Genomic DNA, 19,669 nt, shown 5'->3' on the forward strand with positions numbered 1-19,669 from the left:
GCTTTTGGATGACCAAACAGAAGCAATCTTTCAAACAAGTCAGGAAAGCGAAGGCAGCACACTTCAGGGTTTAATCTCATAACAATAAGTGGGTTCCGCACCCGCCACATGACATCATGGACAAAGAATCCACTCAAACCCCATGTCCATGAATCATGTGACAAGCAGACTCCTGCCCCCTGCTTTTGATCCATCCATCCATCCATCCATCCATCATCCATCCATCCATTTTTTATACTGCTGATCCGTTGGGGTGGGGGGTGGGGGGTGGAGCCTATCCCAGCTGACATTGGCCAAGAGGTGGGGTTCACCCTGGATGGGTCACCAGGCCATCGCAGGGCAATGAGGGGCAAGTAGGGGCTCAGTATCTTGCTCAGGGACACTTCGACATGGGGAAAAATGGATCGAACCAGCGAGCCTTTGGTGGCTGGACGGCCACTCTACCTCCAAGCCATGCCTCCCCTTTACTGCTTTGAATGTTAGCTCAAAACACATTGAAGCTAACATTAGCATTTCTGCTAAGTGAGCTTCAGTTTCTTCAACCTCACCTTTCAACGCAGCGTTTAATACTTACGTTGGGTAGAGTTAAACTGATCTGAATGTGAGAGACTAAGAAAGACACTCTGACTGTTTGAGAGACATAATGTAAAAAAAACTGCACAGAAAAGATAACATTTCTCAATCGTGAGCTGACAACATTTAGCAAACAACATGCACAATGCAACACAAGTTATTCTGATTAAAAGTGTCTATCAACAGCAGGCCGTGTTAGGTCCCATCCCGGGTAAACAGTTAATTTGGGATCTCAAATCGAAGTGATTTCAATCAGGATGCTGAAAAAAAGTAAATGTAAAATGCAAATGTGAATACAGAAGGTGAAAGAATATCACTCTGTTGCTCTTGTTTGCAACAAAACATGAAGAGAAAAACAATGTTTTGTGCCTGCATATGGAATCAAGGAGGGACGAAAGAAGCTGAGTCTGATTTTAGTCTTTTAAGGTGTCCATTTTATTTCTCTGATTGCACCACACAAGCTTGACATCACAGATACAGCGAGTCTCTCAGTTTTACCAGTATGGTAGCACTGTAAAATATTCCATTACAAAACATTGCTCTCCCTATAGTAAATGTAAAAAAAAAAAAGAAAAAAAAGAACAAAAACACACGATGTACAACCGCATGTAAATTAGTACAGAGAAGAAAAGAGGAAAGTAACACCGAGGCAAGCTGGATTATTTGGCAGCGACTGTCAAACTTTCGAGGATTTGATCCACAGGGAAGGAGAGAGAGACGAGGCATTTGGCACAGTCATTGGTCCACAACAGGTCGCATGGGTAGCAGGGGGAGACGTGAATTGTAATGAAAAACTATATAAACAACCCGCACTCTTCTCAGGGAGGAGACAGCAGAATGAAGGAGGACCCTGCTTTACCTTCTTTCACCTTATTCAAGCCCAGAAAGAAAGTAATTAAAAACACTGAACCACATGTATGTGCACGCGCGCGCGTGTGTGTGCGCATATTAGCCATCTCATATGAAAATTAAACTGCTGAGTAAACAGTACAATCTAAAAAATGTGTAGAATTTTGTACACGTGAGAAGCATCGTCAACAGGCGAATACAGGTGATAGTCATCAATTCCCTGGCACTGACGTCAAAAGGTAGAATTGAAAAGCTTTACATTTCAATTCCTTTGGACTTTCTTTCCCATAAAGAATGTCTACAGTACTGCAGCATCCAATGAAAAAATGAAAAAAACAATTACATTCAAGCATTTCCATCGCTTTGCTTTGGGAGTGATAGTGACAAGTATTACCGTCTTTTTAAGAGCCACCTTTGGAGTTCTTAACCCGTCAGCCCACAGAGTGAAGCTGCACATGGTCAGCATTGTCCATGTATTAGTTTGACGGGTGTGTGAAGCTGAAGTGGCATCAGTGTGTCCGGATTACCTGACAGAAGGTGTGGTTGTTACACGCAAGTGGCCAGGCTTTGTCGGCAGCGGAGGCTTGATGCCGCGGGAGGGCGTTGTCGTTGCATTATCATTGCTAAAGGTTTTCATTAGCTGGGCCACCCTGCCACGCCCTGCACAGGTTGGCGTGCTCCCTGGGGGCCTGGCCTCCTCTACAGCAGGCCTGCGAGGCAATTCTGATGCAACAATACCTAGGAAAAGAAATGGGGAGATTTATGTAGGAGCTGGAACATGTTGCATTATTCAAACTTTCTTACTTTGGAGGCTCCTTTTTTTTTTTTCTTCTTCACAATAAATAGAAAACACTTGCGCGCTGCTGAACCTTGAGGATGGAACCACTTTTAAAAATGGCCAAATGGCCAAATATCATTTCAACTGATCCCGAAAAGTTCTGCCACAGGTCAAACGCCGCATACAGGGGAGGTCTTTTTTGAGGCGTTGCAAAACTTTCCAAACCAAATCTTAACCTTTTTGAGTGTTTATGTGGAATATTTACAAAATGGAGGAATTATTAGCTATACATGAAAAATGATAATATAAATGTTCTGCTTATAAAATACTATTTTTAGTATCTCTGTTGGCTAAAATATAAAATACAATGCGGAATTCTTTATAAACTAAAATCTTCAATTACTTCAAGTAACTTTAACCTTTAACTTTATTATGCACATTATTTCAATCAATTTTTCTAAAGCAACCAGTGTCTTAATGCACCAGAGAGGTGAAAACCAGTTAATGATGATGTAAACACAATACCAAGAGTGATATGCAACACTTGGCACTATAAACTGAAAATTCAGCATTTGCGACACTTTCTCATTCCCTCTCTCTAAATACTGTGTCGATCTCTTTCTCCACTCTTCTTGAGCATTTTTCTCCTTTTCATTTGCCTCCCTTCATCCTATTCTGGCTGAGCAGAGGTCATCCTCAGTGGAAGTGTTGCAGGGACACAGCTGGGTGTAGTTGGTGTGTGTGTGCTTGCTGAGGTAGTGTGTTTGGGAGAGGGAGTAATTGAGGGAGGAATGGAGGGAACAGGAGTAACAGAGGGGAGGGAGGGCCACAGGGACGGCAGCGGAGAGCAGACAGACGCTGCTCAGACACCAGAAGGCTTGAGGAGCCACATATTTTTAGCGTCATCCCCGGGGGACAGAGATATGTGAGAGCGCCTGTGTGCACATCTACAGACGTGCACGCACCACACACACATACACACACAGGCACACACACGCACAAACACACACAAAATAACATGAAAACACGCACAGACATACACACCGTTTCTGACGTTGATTTTCCGAAGACACGCACATTCTCACGTTACATTGGGGATGTGAACATGCTCGCACGCACACACACAAGCACAACATGCACCTTCACACAGCCCTCCTGCTCATGGAATCAGTCACGCATGCTACCAATCTCTGACTAACACCACAGCATAGCACAGAGTCACACACACACACCGACACACACACCGACACACACACACACCAAGGTGGGATACAGCCCAAACCCCACAGGCCCTCCTGGGGCCAGGAAACCTTTAAAGCTCTTGATGTGTTGCAGGCGTGAAAGAGGGAGACCATAAGTAGCTTTTAAGGTTGTGTTTTTGTTTATTGTTGTTTGCTCCCCATATGCTGGCTCTCTCTCTCTAGCCCCTTTTGCTGCATCTGTAACAGCCTCCACCTTCCTCCTTGTCTGCGTCTCCCCCTGTCTTGCCCTGCCTTCCTCTGACCCCTGACCCACAGTTCCTGTGTTAATGTCCTCTCGCCGCGCTGCGTGGGCTTGCCTCTGATTGTCTCGTTGTGTTGTGTGGTCACCACGGAAACCTTGGATAGGCTCCAGCAATTGAGGCTGACACACATTCAGGCAGGCACAGAGCACACACGCCGACAAACACACACACACACAGAGCTATGCACACACACAGACACACACACACACACACACACACACACACACTCGTGGTCAGAGTGTGTTTTTTGAGCTCAGAGCCTTGGTGCAGCTCTGAGTGGAATGCTTAATCGAGAGACGGCGAGATAGAGAGAGGGAAGGTGAGCGAGGACTGGTGTCGTGGCGATGAGCTGTGCTAACGAAATATTAAAAATACGTAACATGTCTTTTGAGGGTGCTTCTAGAAGCAAGGACCCACGAGTAACCTGACAAACCTGTCTTAACACACCCAAAAAAGCTAAAATCCCACACCTTTCTGCTTGAAACTCTTCTCTGAGTCATTACAGCTTCCTGTGAAAACATCTACAAGGGGAAAGAGAAGATCTGTATTTAATAACTGGAGACTGAGTTGCCACTCTGTCTTGCTTGTTCCTGTACAGGAGGGACAAAGAAGTGTGGTGTGTGTGTGTGTGTGTGTGTGTGCTCGCGTGTGTGTGTCTATGGGGGGGGGGGGGGTAGTGTCACTGACCAGGCAAGAACAAAAATTAAAGGCCAATCTATCTCTTTAAAGACCTCCTCGTCTCTGGCAGAAAGTGAGGAGGAGGGGGGTCTCCGAGGGGGGGGCATAAGTGGGGCAGAGGGCAGAATTCCCGAGCAGCGTGTCTATGGACTGAAGGACAGGGAAGAGAAGAGGTGTGTGTGCATATGTGTGTGTATGTGTGTGCAAGTCAGTTGAGGGAGGGGATGGTGGTGGTGGTGTCGGGTGTGGAGAGGGGGGGGGCTCCTCCTCTCGATGGGGGCTGGGGCCCCTGTCACTTATCAGCTCTGGCTGAGCGTCGCCCTGGGCTAGAGTCGGGAAGCAGCACTGGAATGTGTGTCCTTCTCTCTGAAGGTGAAGAGAGAAGAGAGGAAAGCCGACCGACAGACAGAGAAGGGTTTATAAACACGAACACACACACACACGCACACACACACACACACACACATGCACACGTATGCAGACACGCTAGCTGCTGGTGACGTTCGCACGCAGGCTCAAATCAAATAACACACACTTACATAACAAATATTTCCATATGTAGTTCCATTTTGCGTGTTAACTTTTGCAGTGACCCCAACAGAGATTCAAGCCATACGGCACTTTTCACGTTCATTTGTATGCAGATGACACACACCTTTAAGAGAGCAACCATAGCATCCCTTTAAGCTCCCAGTGAGGCCTAACATCGTCAGATTTTACAGATTTTCATTGAGAAATACTACAACTTTTTATGGGAGTGGAGATTTCTGCTACAACTTCACTTTCAAGGAGGATGAAAAATGAAAGAATTTTTTTTTTTGGGAAAGATCAAAGTCAAGCCACACATGGAAGTGTTACTAGGAAACTTAATTTCAGAGCAACACATTTTGGGCTTGTGGCCTTATCAGATGAGTTAACAGGAGTTTAACTATCCTTTATAACAAATTTTGGATCATTAAAGTCTTCGTTCCCAGAAATTTGTCCTCTGGTTCCTTTCAAGGAAAAAAAAAAATACTAGAAACTAAAGCAAAAGAGAGATAAGATTAAGTGGGAATTTCCATTTTTTCTTCACTTCACATGGATGTTTTTTTGATTTTTAAATGCAATTTGCGCAAATGAGAAGCACAAATGAAGCTGCAGGTCACACCACGACTTCATCAAAAGCATATTTTATCCCCCCCAAACTACCCAAATGTGTGACTATTCACCACTTTGTACTTGGCCATATTCAGAACTTGATGTTTTAAAGTTGATATGATTTATCTGACTGTTTAATTTGAGATTTGTTAGTTTCATAAACTTTTTTTTTTTAAATTCTCAGCTTAGGTTCACGATACGCTCACAGCAGGTGAAGTTAGATTCCCCCCCCCCCCCCCCCCCCCCGCAGCAGTTCATCTTGTACAGTTGCTGCGTGTGTCATCGTCTCTGCTCACAGGACACAGGAATCCTTGTCATTACCCTCATTCACAAGAAAACAGCTGAGGCATGAGCCCATGTCGGCCTCCTCTTCCCCTCGGAACAAGCTTCCTGCCATTGTCAAGGACAAACACTCTGTCAGTGTTTTCTGTCCAGAGTCAAGACACATTTACCCAGCAGTTCTGTGTCCAGCCCATTCTCAGCTCCCACCAACACCAGCTGTTCCTTTCCCTTTCCTCCCCTCTCTCACCATACGTGCGGCTGTTTTTCATTGCCCAGTGATCCAGCCGCCGCCTGTATATCATCCTCTGTTTCATCTCATCTTACTGTCCACAGTTCTGTCACTTCTATTGTTTAATCATGGGTTCGTTTTTTTTTTTTTTTTGACAGATCCATTTATAAATCACTTCCAAAACTTTCTTTCCTGGTGGTATTAAAGACGAAATACCTAGAAAAAGAACTGTTTAGTTATTATGGTATTCTATGATCAGTACAGTCTCCTTCTGCCAATAATATGTTACAATGATTTCACAATGACTTCCAGGAATTGTCTCTTGATGACAGTGTGAGGAGTTTTACTGCTTTCTTTTTGTCTGATTTTTTGGACAGATATTTTGGAAATCTTCAAGGTGCTGCCAGAATTGAGAAAAGGAGAAAGACAAAGAGAGAGAGAAAGAGAGAGAGAGAGAGAGAGAGAGAGAGAGAGAGAGAGAGGGGATTGAAGGGCTCTTTTTCAGATGTTAACAATCTCGAAAGACCAAAAGAGATGAAAAAAGAAAAAAGTATTAAAATTTATATCATTCTGCATTAAATGTAAACTTTTTCCCACATAATGTTAAAATCCTGGAATCCCTAATCCTCTCTGTTGTTTCCAATAAAATCCAAATGTCTTCTCTCGGACACATGGAATCTTGCATGGAATCTTGCATGGAATCTTATCTGAATGTGATGTAGGAAGAGCAGTTTTCCAGTAGAGGGACTTGATGGAGTTTTTCTCTCCGGCTTCATTTGTTTCTACAGTATCTTCCACTAGATGGTGCTAATGTCACCCTCACACCTTCTACATAACTGGGTCATTGTATCTTGAATGAGTTGAAGGAAACTGCTCTGACCCCAGATTCTAGGAAGCGCAACGATAATTCAAAGAAATCAGGCAAAACTAATGAACAAAGATGGAGATATGCAAATGGGGAAGATACACAAATAGAGAGAGAGAGAAAAAAGCAGCCTACCAGTTTGTTAAACTGGATGACATGTGAGACAAACTTTAAAAAATGCTGTTAATTTGTTATTTTTGCCACCACCCTGCCCTTCTTACTACAGGCTCAATGGCAACAGCTTACAAATACTCCCAAATAGCCAGAGAAGGCTGTATCTCTTCTTCCTCCTCAAGTGTGTACTCAGCAGTACGTACAGTCTGAATAGTTTCTTTAAGTGCTTCACTTTGATCTCGGTGGAATCCCCTGATAATGTCGACTAACCATCCCTCTGACAACTATAGCAAGAAAATGACATCTGACTGTGATTCACTTAACTCAACCACCTGGTTGTCAGTGGTGAAGAAGGTGAAACAGTTTGAGGTTTGGGGACTAACAGTCTAGGGTCTGATCACTAGGGTCTGAGGGTCAAGGGTCTGAGTGGCTAGGGTCTAAGGATCTAGGGTCTGAGGGCTAGGGTCTGAGGGTCAAGGGTCCAAGGATCAAGGGTCTAAGGATCTAAGGAGCGACAGTCTGAGGGCTCGGGTCTAAGGATATAGAGTCTAAAGAGGTGGGGACTGAGGACCTGTCAAGATCCAAGGATTTAGGATCTTAGGAGCTAGTATCAAAGGATTTAGGATCTAAGTAGCAAGGATCTTAGGAGCTAGGATCTAAGGAGCTAGTATCTAAGGCTCTAGGATCTTAGGAGCTAGTATCTAAGGATCTAGGATCTAAGGAGCTAGTATCTAAGGCTCTAGGATCTTAGGAGCTAGTATCTAAGGATCTAGGATCTAAGGAGCTAGGATCTTTGGTGCTAGGATCTAAGGCTCTAGTATCTAAGGATCTAGGATCTTAGGAGCTAAGATCTAAGGATCTAGGATCTTAGGAGCTAGGATCTAAGGAGCTAGTATCTAAGGCTCTAGGATCTTAGGAGCTAGTATCTAAGGATCTAAGGAGCTAGTATCTAAGGCTCTAGGATCTTAGGAGCTAGTATCTAAGCATCTAGGATCTAAGGAGCTAGGATCTTTGGTGCTAGGATCTAAGGCTCTAGTATCTAAGGATCTAGGATCTTAGGAGCTAAGATCTAAGGATCTAGGATCTTAGGAGCTAGGATCTAAGGAGCTAGTATCTAAGGCTCTAGGATCTTAGGAGCTAGTATCTAAGGATCTAGGATCTAAGGAGCTAGGATCTTTGGTGCTAGGATCTAAGGCTCTAGTATCTAAGGATCTAGGATCTTAGGAGCTAAGATCTAAGGATCTAGGATCTTAGGAGCTAGGATCTAAGGATCTAGTATCTAGGGATCCAGGATCTTAGGAGCTAGGGTCTGAGATTGCAGTCTGGAGATTTCAGGTTCAGCACTGAATGAAATGAGATCAAAGTCAGACTGTCTTTGTGAGGTCACATGGTTCCTCAAACACTTCACTAGTTCAATAAACACCACATTGAAAGATTTATTATTTTAAATGAGGAGTTGACAAGTGATGCTGATTAACTGAACACAGGAAAACGTAAAGATGAAACTATAACATTTACCAAAATGAGATGACTTCCCATGCTCATTCTTTTTTTTTAATAATAAATCTTTTTCTGTTTCTTCTTTTGTCCTTTGGGATCACATCTGAAGTGATTAAGTGCCCCACATCAAATCTAAAACAGAGCTACAATGACAGCGTGTTGATTGAAAACTGCTAACATGCGGCGCTGACAATGAAGAAACTTCCACAGAAGCAGGTGTGTGTCAATGTGTGCGTGCGCATGAGTGTGTTTGTGTGTGTATGTGTGTGTGTCTGTGCACGCGGGTATGTGCGTGTGTATGTGTGTGTGGACGACACAGCGCCACGACACAAATCCCAGCCACATAAGCTATTCTTCCCCTCTAGGCTGGCCTCTTTTTTACTTTGCCACTCCATAAAGATTCCAGCGGGCTGAGGCACCATTTGGCGAGCACATTAGGTTTGAGGAAATAAATCCCTCTAGCTGCAGCACAGAGAAACCTATCTAGTAAGAACTTTACTCTGCTCAACACTCTGCAGCCATTCTGACTCTCCAAGTCGAGGAAGCAATGGAAAAGACTCCTCTTTCTGGCTCAGCGGCTTGCGGTGATGCTCATGTAAGCTAGTTGGAATGTTTCAAGCTCATTTTTCACCCAGTTTCTGTACTGTACCGTCTTCCTCCTCGATGAAACATCTAATTGCAAATGGAATAAAACTCAGATTAAAAACAAAAAAAAAACAGAAAAAAACAACAACCTCCATTCGGGGATGTTTCAGTTAGTCTTTGTGTTCAAACCTAGCGACCCCACCCATTTTTGATTCTGTCCGCTGAGACAGCAAATATCTGCTGAGACAGCAAATATTTATGAGATATGAGAAATTAATTTGCCTATGCAATTAAAACTTCAAAAACCATATTTTGTACAGCACAGCACAAAGTTTGCGGAACTATCTTCAATATCATTTGTATATTGCTATTTATTTGATTGAGTAAAACATATTATCTTAAAATAGTACCGCATAAATAAACTATAATTAATATCATTAATTTGTCTGCATTTTTCTTCATAATCAATTAAATACTCTTGCACTACATACGTTTATTTTATCCCTATAGGTTTTTTTTTCATCTGATCATAAATTCCTTATTATTGACTCGTTTTATGTATGAAGAACATCAGTTCCAGCATGTTCCCTTACCCATAATGCTCACCTTTCACATCCTGTTCTTCCTTGAGTTTCAAGGGCTCCGAAGGGCTCTGAAGGACACCTTTGGTGGATGACGTTGTTCCAGAGTCTATTTTGACTGTGCTACTGCTGCCTGTGCTGCTGCTGGGGGAAGGGGATGGCGAAGCAGTCGCCAGCTTCAGATTTGCGTAGCCAGGTCTGGTGTTGACAGAGCCCGGTGCTACATTTGCGGAAGCTGGTCTCACATTGACGGGGCTGGTTCTCATGGGAGGCCTGGAGCAGATGGAGAGCTGAGGGACTGACTTCTCCTCAGTCGCATTGGCTGACTTCAAGTCGGGCTACGGAGGGAACAAATGACGCAAGAAGTCAGACGAGTGCAATCTGTGTTGACAGCTATTTCTGATACGCTGGAATGACTGCCATGTTTGATTGAATCATTGGACAAATGATTCACCAAATTACAGTCCTCCAGTAACTGCAACAGTGAAACAACAAACAGGACTATGACCACTGATTAAGAGTTTAAGGATGTGTGGGGAGAAAATTATAAGGTGACATGGAAATCAAGCTGTCTCACTAATCGTCCTTGATCATTGTACGCCTTCTTAATCAACAATCTTATTCCCCCCTAGCCCCCTCAGGCTGATTCCTTATGCCTCTTTAAATCAGCTGGTGAAAACCTGCAGCAGCACTAGTAACAGCCACACAGTCATGGCACCAAACCAGCTTCCTTTCTCTTTCCAGGAACATCTATCTACAGAAAAGACATTCAGCTAAATAATAGATAATGTAAGGAAAGGCTTAGGCTGTGATTTTTTTTTTTTTTTTTTTTTGTCTGCCATTGAATCTGCCAAACCTCCTAAGGTGCGGATGTTTGTTGCCACATTGGTGTGGACTGGCCAGAGATGTGTCGAGGCCTGTCGAGCGCTCGGTTTGGACGTAAGAAGTGAGGGACAGACATTTCCTTCTGTTGCAAAGGAGGGAGAAAACCGAGGGCTGAGGAGAGCTCACTCGCCCAATCCTCAGGAGACTCTCCCACAATCCCATCCATCTGCGACTGACGCATTCTCTATCTCTGGCGTTTTAATTCCCTGATCAAGTTCATCAACCATCTGTTCTGGGGCAGTCCAAAAAAAAAAATCCTGCTTTGCTTCTGTGATTCAGCTGTTCTCACTGTGTGTTTGTCACCTGCACACACACATTTGCATGCACAGGGAGATGGTGAGCTCCAGACAACTCAAGGCTGGAGCGAGGATGGAGCCAGTGGGAGGACAGTTTGCTTCAGCTGTTCCTAGTGAGAGCTGTGAGGGGTGCGGCAGCTCAAAGGAGCTGGAGCACAGAGCTGGAGAATGCTGGGAGAAAGATGATCCGCAGAGAGGCAGGGAGAGCTGGGACAGCTGGCCTAACCACATTTCCTGTTGCTCACAGAGGGTGGGACTGCCATGAAAAGACACACAGCCCTTCTAAAGCTTGTTTTTTAAATGTATTTTTCAGGTGACAAAAAAAGCGTGTAACAGCATCACATGTTTAAAAGTCTGTGAACCTACAAGTACCTTCTCTGCTGCTGAAGATGGTGACTGCTCACTCACTGACACCTGTGGGTTTAACAAAGACATTACATGAATGTTCCAGGCCATGACGCACCCCAAGCACACAGCTCAATTACAGCATGCAGTTACTCCAACTCACCACCAGAGGGAGTAAAGTGCTCGTTTCCTCACATTTCCCCTGTAGGGAGAGACAGAGCTGTATTACATGGAGTCAGCACAGTGCTTAACTTTGAATCAGTTTTGGAATGAGCAAGGTGGACAAGAAAAAAAGCAAAATTATAGAATATTATGAATGAGAATTAAATGATGAGTATTAAATGTGACTGCAGGAAACTCGTGATTATCTGGGAGGTTTGTATTTCCACTGAGGGAGCAGCTTTAGCTCAGAGAACCATGGTGGTCAGGCCAGATGAGACCCCGGCTCGCGCTGGCTCAGTGTGTGCACGGTTGCCATGACAACTCAGAAAATCTCTTTTTAAGATAGTGTGGCAAAAGAAGGCACCCCAATACACACAGACACACACACTCACACACGCATGCACGCACTCACATGCACTCACATGCACGCACGCACGCACACACACAACGCCACCCCCAACTCGAAAATCAACAGCTCTGACACTGCCAATTGCACACACATGCACACCCAAAATATCAGGGGTGTGGAAGAGATCCATACTGAGGGTTAATTTTAACACAAAATACTGCATTTAAATCAAGGGGTAAATATTTTAATGTGTAGGATTTGTTTAAAAGCCCTAATCCACCACAGGCGAGTTTTAAATAAGAAGAGTAAATGAGAGATTAAGAATGGACAAGAGTGTTTTTTGGGAGGTCAGTGATTCTCAGGCTCAACACTTAATAAACTATAGGGTTCTCCATGCATTGGTTTGATCAAATATCTAAGTGGCTTTGATTCATTTCAATATTCAGGGTTTTGGGGTTTTTGGGGGGTTCTTGTAATAGTCAACATCATTTATCAGTTTGGGAAACACTCTCAGTGAAGGGACAACATGCTGCAACACACCTTTAAATTCAGTGAGATGCCAGGTTGCGTTTTAGGAGGCAGGTTTTCTCTTGCAGATCTGACACTTTCAGCTGGGATTCTGCTCTTCAGGATAGTTTGATGGCTGTCAAACATAATCAGAATATGTTACATCCTCTTGAACAAGCAACGCTAGATTATTGCTCTGCGATAAAAGAAACAGATTGACATTACTTGGTGTTGTTCTGAAGACTCGGCTCTTTCTTTTCTGCTAAGCCTGAGCAGATAAATTTGGAGCTCAGCTCATCCACTTCCCCGATCACAATGACCGCCACATCTCCGTCCCGACCAAGCAGCCAACTCACATTCTTACTGTTGGCTGTAAGAAACACACAAATATAATCCGGCCATTGAAACACATGTGAGTGTTGTAAAGCGTAGAAAAATGGCTAAAAACACAACAAAAAAAAAAAAGGAAACTGAAATAAAATGTTTTTTTTTTCCTTTTAAGAGTAAAGAACAAATTTTACTTCACATCAAGAGGATAAGTAGATGACAGTTGCATGCTTTCTCATTGTCTATGTTTGAAAAGAATTTTGATCCAGATCAACACTTGATATGGAAACCGATCTGAGGTTCTTTTAGAAGTAAAAGTGCCACCTGATCAGCAGTGGATGTGAGGCTGCTGCTCTGATTCAAAGACAAGAGCAACAGCTGGTGGGGCCAAGCAGCACTTCACAAATATAGGAATTCAGACATAAACAAGATGTCAGGGAAGTACCCCATCTTTCTAGGTCTTCTGGATACACGTATACACACACACACACACGTACGCACGCACGCACGCACACACACACATACACACACACTGAATTTATGATGAAACAAAAACATCCCATGTTCCCATTCGGATCTCATCCTAAATAAGAAACAAAGACAATGGTGATACAGTGTTGCACATCGACTTGGCTTGAAACAGTGTGATTATCTTTGCGATGATGTTGCATCTTTCTTGGTGTAAAAGCACACAGCATTGTGACAGCATGGAACACAGAAAAGTGACTTGGGTAAAGCAGCTGACGCAGGCTCACGCGGCTGAAAACAGGAGAGTGCATACTTTCAGAGTGAACTGGTTTTGCCAGCCTACCCTGTGGATCACATTCCAGCAGGGCATACCAGGATGACTTTGACAACTCGGCCGCCAGAACAAACCTTCATCATCGAGATTTGTTCCAAACAACACCACTGTCAGGTGCATGTGAGTTAGATCCTGTCAGCTGGCAAGGGATGTTAGGAAACGACTGCTTTGTGTTTGCTGGCATAATGTCACATGTCTTCCTGTAAATTACACAACAACAACAACACCCGTCATAATCAAAATAAATTAAATAGCACGGCTCTGGGATGATGCATACTATTTCATATGTCTGAAGTCAAAACAAATGTCACCACTTTTGAAAAAAAGTCCCTGAAATATTACATTGAGATGTACAATTTTTATCTCTCTGTGGCTCATGTGAATGTCACCAGTCTGCCTGCAAAACACACACACACACACACACACACACACACACACACACACACACACACACACACACACTAAAAAAAAAAAAACCTACCATGAACATCATAAACTCAAGAGTGAGGTCCCATGAAGCCTAAAGGCTGAAATTATGCTGTTAACAGCACAGACATCGGCTTCGTTCTCTGCTTAAAAACAAACGCAGTATGTCGGCTCTCCCACAAGGCCATCCAGATAAAACCCAACTCTCTTTGTTTTTCAAACACATATATTTCCTGCACACTTCCTGTTCTGTCCCCTGCTAATTGTTTGAAGGATTGACTCACTTCCTATTTTACACAGAAAAAAACAAAAACAAACAAAAGAAAAACGAACTGTCCAGCATTTCCACTGCAATAGATGAGGAACCTGTGAAGAGAGGAGTTGGGACCATGTGATGTCAGCCTTCCGTCTCTATCAGCCTGCTGAGGACCGCCGCGGTGGTCATTACCAGATAGAAGAAGCTCTGTTCTCTCTGCACCACAGTTGATAGGAAGTGCTTTGTTATTAACCCAGAGTTCATGCACCAGTCGTACTGTGCTGCAAAGTCATATTCAAGCAACTTCGACATCTTCCAAATCTCCTTTTTATTGTTTGTTTGTTGTTTTTTTCAAATTGCAATTCAATAAATCATTTGTTATAAAAGAGTGTCTCCTCCACGCTTTTCTTTGTACTGTGACCAGCTACTACCAAGGAGAAAATGCCGACCGGCCAGTTTCAGAGAGGAGTCGAACCAGTTTCAGGACAAGACACGTGGCCGCCTGAGTTTCTGCTTGTTTTGTTTCACTGCAGGATGTGTATTGTAGGCTTTGGCGCAGAAGCACCTTGTGATGTATCAATGTACTTTGTTGGTACGTTTCCCACTCGCAGCCATTTTTCTCCGGTTGTTTCTGTCTGCCATCCTGATGTTTTCATCTGTTTCTCTGTCAAACATTCCAGACTTGAGCGACATCTCTGACCCACAGAATTTTACTTCTCGGATTTCCAACTGCTCTTACAAAAGAGAAGTAGATCATTTTATCAAGTTAAGATCAAGTATCTTTACTAAATAAACTCCGTGTACCAAGTGTACTATTTGTACTATTTTTTTAGTTTTTACAACTATTAAGCTCTTTGGGATTCTATTGGACTGTTTTAAGTGGGTAGAAAGTGTATGAAGTTTGAATAAAGCACATTTACTTGTATTTATCCAAACAGTTAAAAATGACAAACAAAACAAATTAATTTAAAGACTATATAGGCAGGCAAGAAAATCAATTACAATGAGAAATAACCACTCCTTGTTTGAAAGAGAACAAGATGAAGTAGAAAAAAACATCTACTTCAAGTACTCAACGAGCTCAAGTCATACTCAGTACTGCAACTAAAACATGCAAGTAAACTAATATATACTGTTCGTTGACGGTTTATTTACGGTATATACTTGAATCCTATCCTTTATAGTTCATGAAAGAACTATTTGAAGTTTACTTTGCGTAAACTGATAGATTCACTCTCATTCATTCTCTGTTTACTGTGCTACGACTCCATCTACTCGTCTACATGACTTGTTTACATCCAAGTTATAACGTTCTGAACATTGAGTCATTTCATTTAATGGAGACTGTGGAGGGAAACAGGAAATGCAGGGAATGACTTGCAGCATACAGCTCAGCTGGGAATCGAAGCGGGGACTTTCTGCTCTGGGCATTTGTGCCCACGATGGTATGCAACTGAAACAACTCGGTTACTGGATCAGCTAAGTTTGTCTCATTTTGGACTGCAAATTCTGTTTATGATACCACAGATGAGCTTAAAGATTTATCAGTTCTGCAATAAATCCTCCCACCGTCCCCCATCTGATAATGACAAGTGTCAATTCATGCTAATGGTCATTTCTCAGGCTTTTATTTTTGGTGCTGCTGAACTGCACCGTATGGGAACCTTCATGTGTGATTGTTGTATTGCAATGTAGGTATTTACCACTTATATAATTCAGTCATTTTGGCATTAGTTACGTTATTATGCTCTACTTTATAATTATTTTTAATGAGTACACACCTTGTATACAGGTGCATTTATTTTGTACTGCAAATGCACTGCAATCTAGTTCCTCTTTTGCGTACTGTTTCTATTTTCATCCGTCCTTACATGCAAATTGTTCTTTTTTGTCTATTTCCTTATGTTTACTTTGTATTTTATTGTGAACCACAAGCTTTACTGCTTGTTTACTGATTGTTTACTTGTAGCAAAGATTTTAGTTTGTGAAAGTTTGCGTTCATACTGCAAATTAACTTTTCTAATGTAACATGTTATGTTGTAAATGGCGATGTACGATGTTACAAACATAAAATGATGTGTTGATTTATACAAAACAATATTTAAGCAAAGCATAAACAATAAACTAACAAGAACTCCCCATAATATATTGTTGTCAAAGAGACTTTTCTATATAACTTCTACAAAAAATTTCCGAAAAGTACTTCGGTATAATAATAAGTTTAGCTTCAACCTGTTAGAATGACATAGAAGTTGAATTTAAAAGCGTACTCTCCATTTCTAGTTTAAAGGATGCTTTGATGTGATGAATTGAGCGCTTGAACGTCTCCTTTAACATTATTATGCTGTAATGTCTTCTATCATACCCACAGTTCACGGTTAATATTATTTACCTTGACATCCTACCTCACTTTCCTTGTGTAAATGTGAACACGATCTGTGAGAGTGGTTGTTAGCAGCAGGGAGCACTTATTATATTATTAGACATGGACATAAGTTCTTGTTAGCAAAGTATAAACTGTGTTTGGAGAGCGTTTGTATATCAGCTCCTTCCTCCTTTTCAAAGAGTCAATCACAGACACATTAATGTAGAGCAGCTGGTGTTTGTCAGAGCTGGTTTGTAGTTTAGGAAACTTTAAACTTGCAAAATGGACTTCAGATAAACGCTGCGTTTGTGCCAGCTCCTCTAAGGTAATTCATGACTAAAAAGGATTCACAATGTACCACGTAGAAGGAAGACAGAGAGATTTCTGTGAAAGCTTTGTTTAAAGGTTTGAAAAACTGCAGCTGTCACACTAGTTAAACAGGAAGAGGACAAGATGAGGTCATGGTGATGATGGGCTTACCTTTTTTCGGTTTCGTTCGCTTGTACTCTGCATCGCCACCTTCTCTCTCCAGTTTCTCTTCACGTTCCTTCCAGCGTCGCACCTGCTCCTGTCGCATCTTCAGGAACAAAGTCTTTTTTTGGTCCTCATTAAGAGCGTTTAGAACATCGGGGTCGATGTACATGTCCTTTAGTATCTGCTGCAGCATGATGTCGTTTGAATGGTGGTGGGTGAAGGTCCACCTGGCTTAGCGAGGTAGCAGTGTCCTTCTTCTGGAGGTGGACAGTGTTGACTTAGAATCTCATGGTGTCACAAGACTCTAAATTTGAACAGCTTCTTAATCCCAATATCAGTCTTTCTTGGATTCCTCTTGATGAATCAAGTTGCATCTTCATGCTATTACACACACACACACACACACACGCAGAAACACTTGCACACAAACACACAGGCATGCACACACACGTGCACCCACACACACACACACACACACACACACACACACACACACACACCAGCAAAATCCTGTTTCTTCTCTCAGCTGCAGCTCCCCCCACCCCACTAAGATGTCAGTTGAGAAGTCATCATCAGGACATCTACGAGAAAAAAAGCAGAAAAAAAAGCAGAAAACATTTGGAATAAATCTTTAAAAGACTCTCAAAGTTGTAATGTCCCGTATGTGTCCTTCCCTTATTGCATTCAAACACACCTTCTTTTTTTCCTTTTTCCATCCAGTCATCTATCTTGTCCTTCCCTTCATGAATACGGAAGAGCCCAAACCCTGTTTCTAAACTGTTCGTAAGACTCTCAGTCAGAATGGGAGGAGATTTGAGGCAATGAGACTGTTTCTGTCATCAGTCAACCCCCCCATACCAACAACTACCCCCCTCCTCCTCTTCCCCTTCCCCTTCCCACCACGCATCCCTTCCCAAAGCATGTTGCAGTCTCACCCAAACTCCCATGAGATACCGACTCCATTTTAACATTGTTAAGATTCTGCTTCAGAGAAGAAAAAAAAAACACAACACACACGCACGCACGCACACACACACGCACACACACACACACACACACACACACACACACACACACACACACACACACACAGGGTCATAGCCCCGGACAGCGTGAGCCAGTTCCTCTAACAAGGGGATTGAAATGGACTCCTCCAATCACAGTGGGTAGTTAAACAATGGCTACCACATAAGCAGCACTTGGGAGGGAAAGAAAGCTGGTCTCAGACTGAGAAGTATCACACCGCTGGAATACAGATGGTGGCAAATTGTAGGGTGCAAACATGGAAAACCCGGGAAACAGGGGAAAGTGAGAGTGATACAAAACAAAAGGGAGTTATAAGAGAAGGGTAGAATTTGTTGAGGTACTCACAGTGGGATGTAGACAGCGGCTCCAAAGAAGAGTATGCTAACTAAGCTGAGAGAGTCAGAGTGCCTGTGGGTCCTCCTCGTCTTTGTGTGTACGTGTGTGTGTGTGTATGTGTGTGTGTGTATGTGTGCCCGTGAGTGACTGGGCTGATGACATCACAGCATTCCACGAGCTCCCTCCCTCCCTCTCTTTCTCCCTCCCTCTCTCTGTCTCTCTCTGTCTTTCACTCACTCACTCGCGCACACACACGCACACACACACACACGCACACACACACACACAGACGGATTCATTTAAAAGAAGGGTAAAAAGAAACTCAGGAAGTTGACATCACAGTCAGTAAGCTGTAAAAAGTAAGATGGAAAAAGCCCAAATTCTCTTTTTCATCACCACGCCCATATCACCAACAAATACATATTTTACTGCAAGTATGAACAATAAAGTGAATTTTTACAAAATGGAGACATATATCTATGTATGACCCATGCACACATGTATGTATATGTGTGTGTGTGTGTGTATATATATATATATATATATATATATATATATATGTAAATATAAACTCTGTGTGTGTGTGTGTGTGTGTGTGTGTGTGTGTGTGTGTGTGTGTGTGTGTGTATGGCATATTACTAGATATTCACAGTTTAAATTGTTTCTACCGGAACGTTAAGTTCTGGGAAATTAAATATGAAGTGTACTTATTCAGGTTTTTTTTTTTTTTTTACTCCACATTTTTTATTTAACATTTATGCATATGGAAATTATGTGAAAGAAAAAAAAAAGAATACCCTCTACAGTCTAAACAGGGCTTTTCTTTTCCGTCTGTGCCTATTACTTTATTCATAGGTAAAGAGCTTCCTCTAGTGGCCAAACAAGAGAAGCTTGCTGTGTGAATTACGTCACCTCAAAACCAAAGCACTGGTCCTGTTCAGTTCTGTCATTGTGCGCCCTGCTAATGATGAGCATGTTGCTGCAATGAAATATGGATGTGAAGTAGGAAGCACATTAGAACCTCACAGCAGCTCTGAACAAAGCAGCTGCACAAGACTAAACAGATTCTATTAATCTCGCTAAGCAGCCATCCTGCTGCTGTTGCGGTGAGTTGCACGGCTGACAGACGATCGTGATGGATAGTAACACATAAATGCTTTTCATGGGTGGAATACATTGCCATGTGCTTTCAGAAAATACAATCTATCACCTTCTGTGATATGTTACAAAGTAGTGACGATCCAAACGACTCCAAGGACTTCCAAGGCTTTCCTCCTGACCAGCAGGGAGGCTGAGAAGCTGACACGCCACCTATTTCACAACAAAAGCCAGACATACATACACACGTGCTTGAGCTTGTCCAGACCCTGCCCTCTGACCTCACTGGAGACTGGATGTTTGTGCCGGGTGGAAACTGAAGTCATCCTCCTGTTAATGT

General features: G+C 42.7%; 1 protein-coding gene across 2 annotated transcripts; it reads right to left on the reverse strand.

The window, feature by feature from the left end:
- Positions 1-966: 966 nt before the first annotated feature.
- Positions 967-18,363, reverse strand: LOC147248903 (uncharacterized). 2 transcript variants are annotated; one of them, XM_086227235.1, is made up of 8 exons: positions 18,241-18,363; positions 16,876-17,450; positions 12,445-12,589; positions 12,253-12,355; positions 11,365-11,403; positions 11,229-11,270; positions 9,701-10,013; positions 967-2,160 (listed from the first exon to the last, which is right to left on the reverse strand). In XM_086227235.1, exons 2-8 carry the CDS (start codon positions 17,060-17,062, stop codon positions 1,946-1,948), a joined length of 1,044 nt encoding a protein of 347 aa, XP_086083361.1. In that variant the 5' UTR covers positions 17,063-17,450; positions 18,241-18,363; the 3' UTR covers positions 967-1,945. The 2 variants fall into 2 exon arrangements, with proteins under 2 accessions (XP_086083361.1, XP_086083362.1); XM_086227236.1 differs by lacking the exon at positions 18,241-18,363 and adding an exon at positions 17,564-17,701.
- Positions 18,364-19,669: the final 1,306 nt, after the last annotated feature.

This window comes from Aulostomus chinensis, chromosome 15 (assembly GCF_037954235.1).
Source record: "Aulostomus chinensis isolate RoL2024-O1b breed Wild chromosome 15, RoL_Achi_v1.0, whole genome shotgun sequence".
NCBI classification, from domain to species: Eukaryota; Metazoa; Chordata; class Actinopteri; order Syngnathiformes; family Aulostomidae; genus Aulostomus; species Aulostomus chinensis.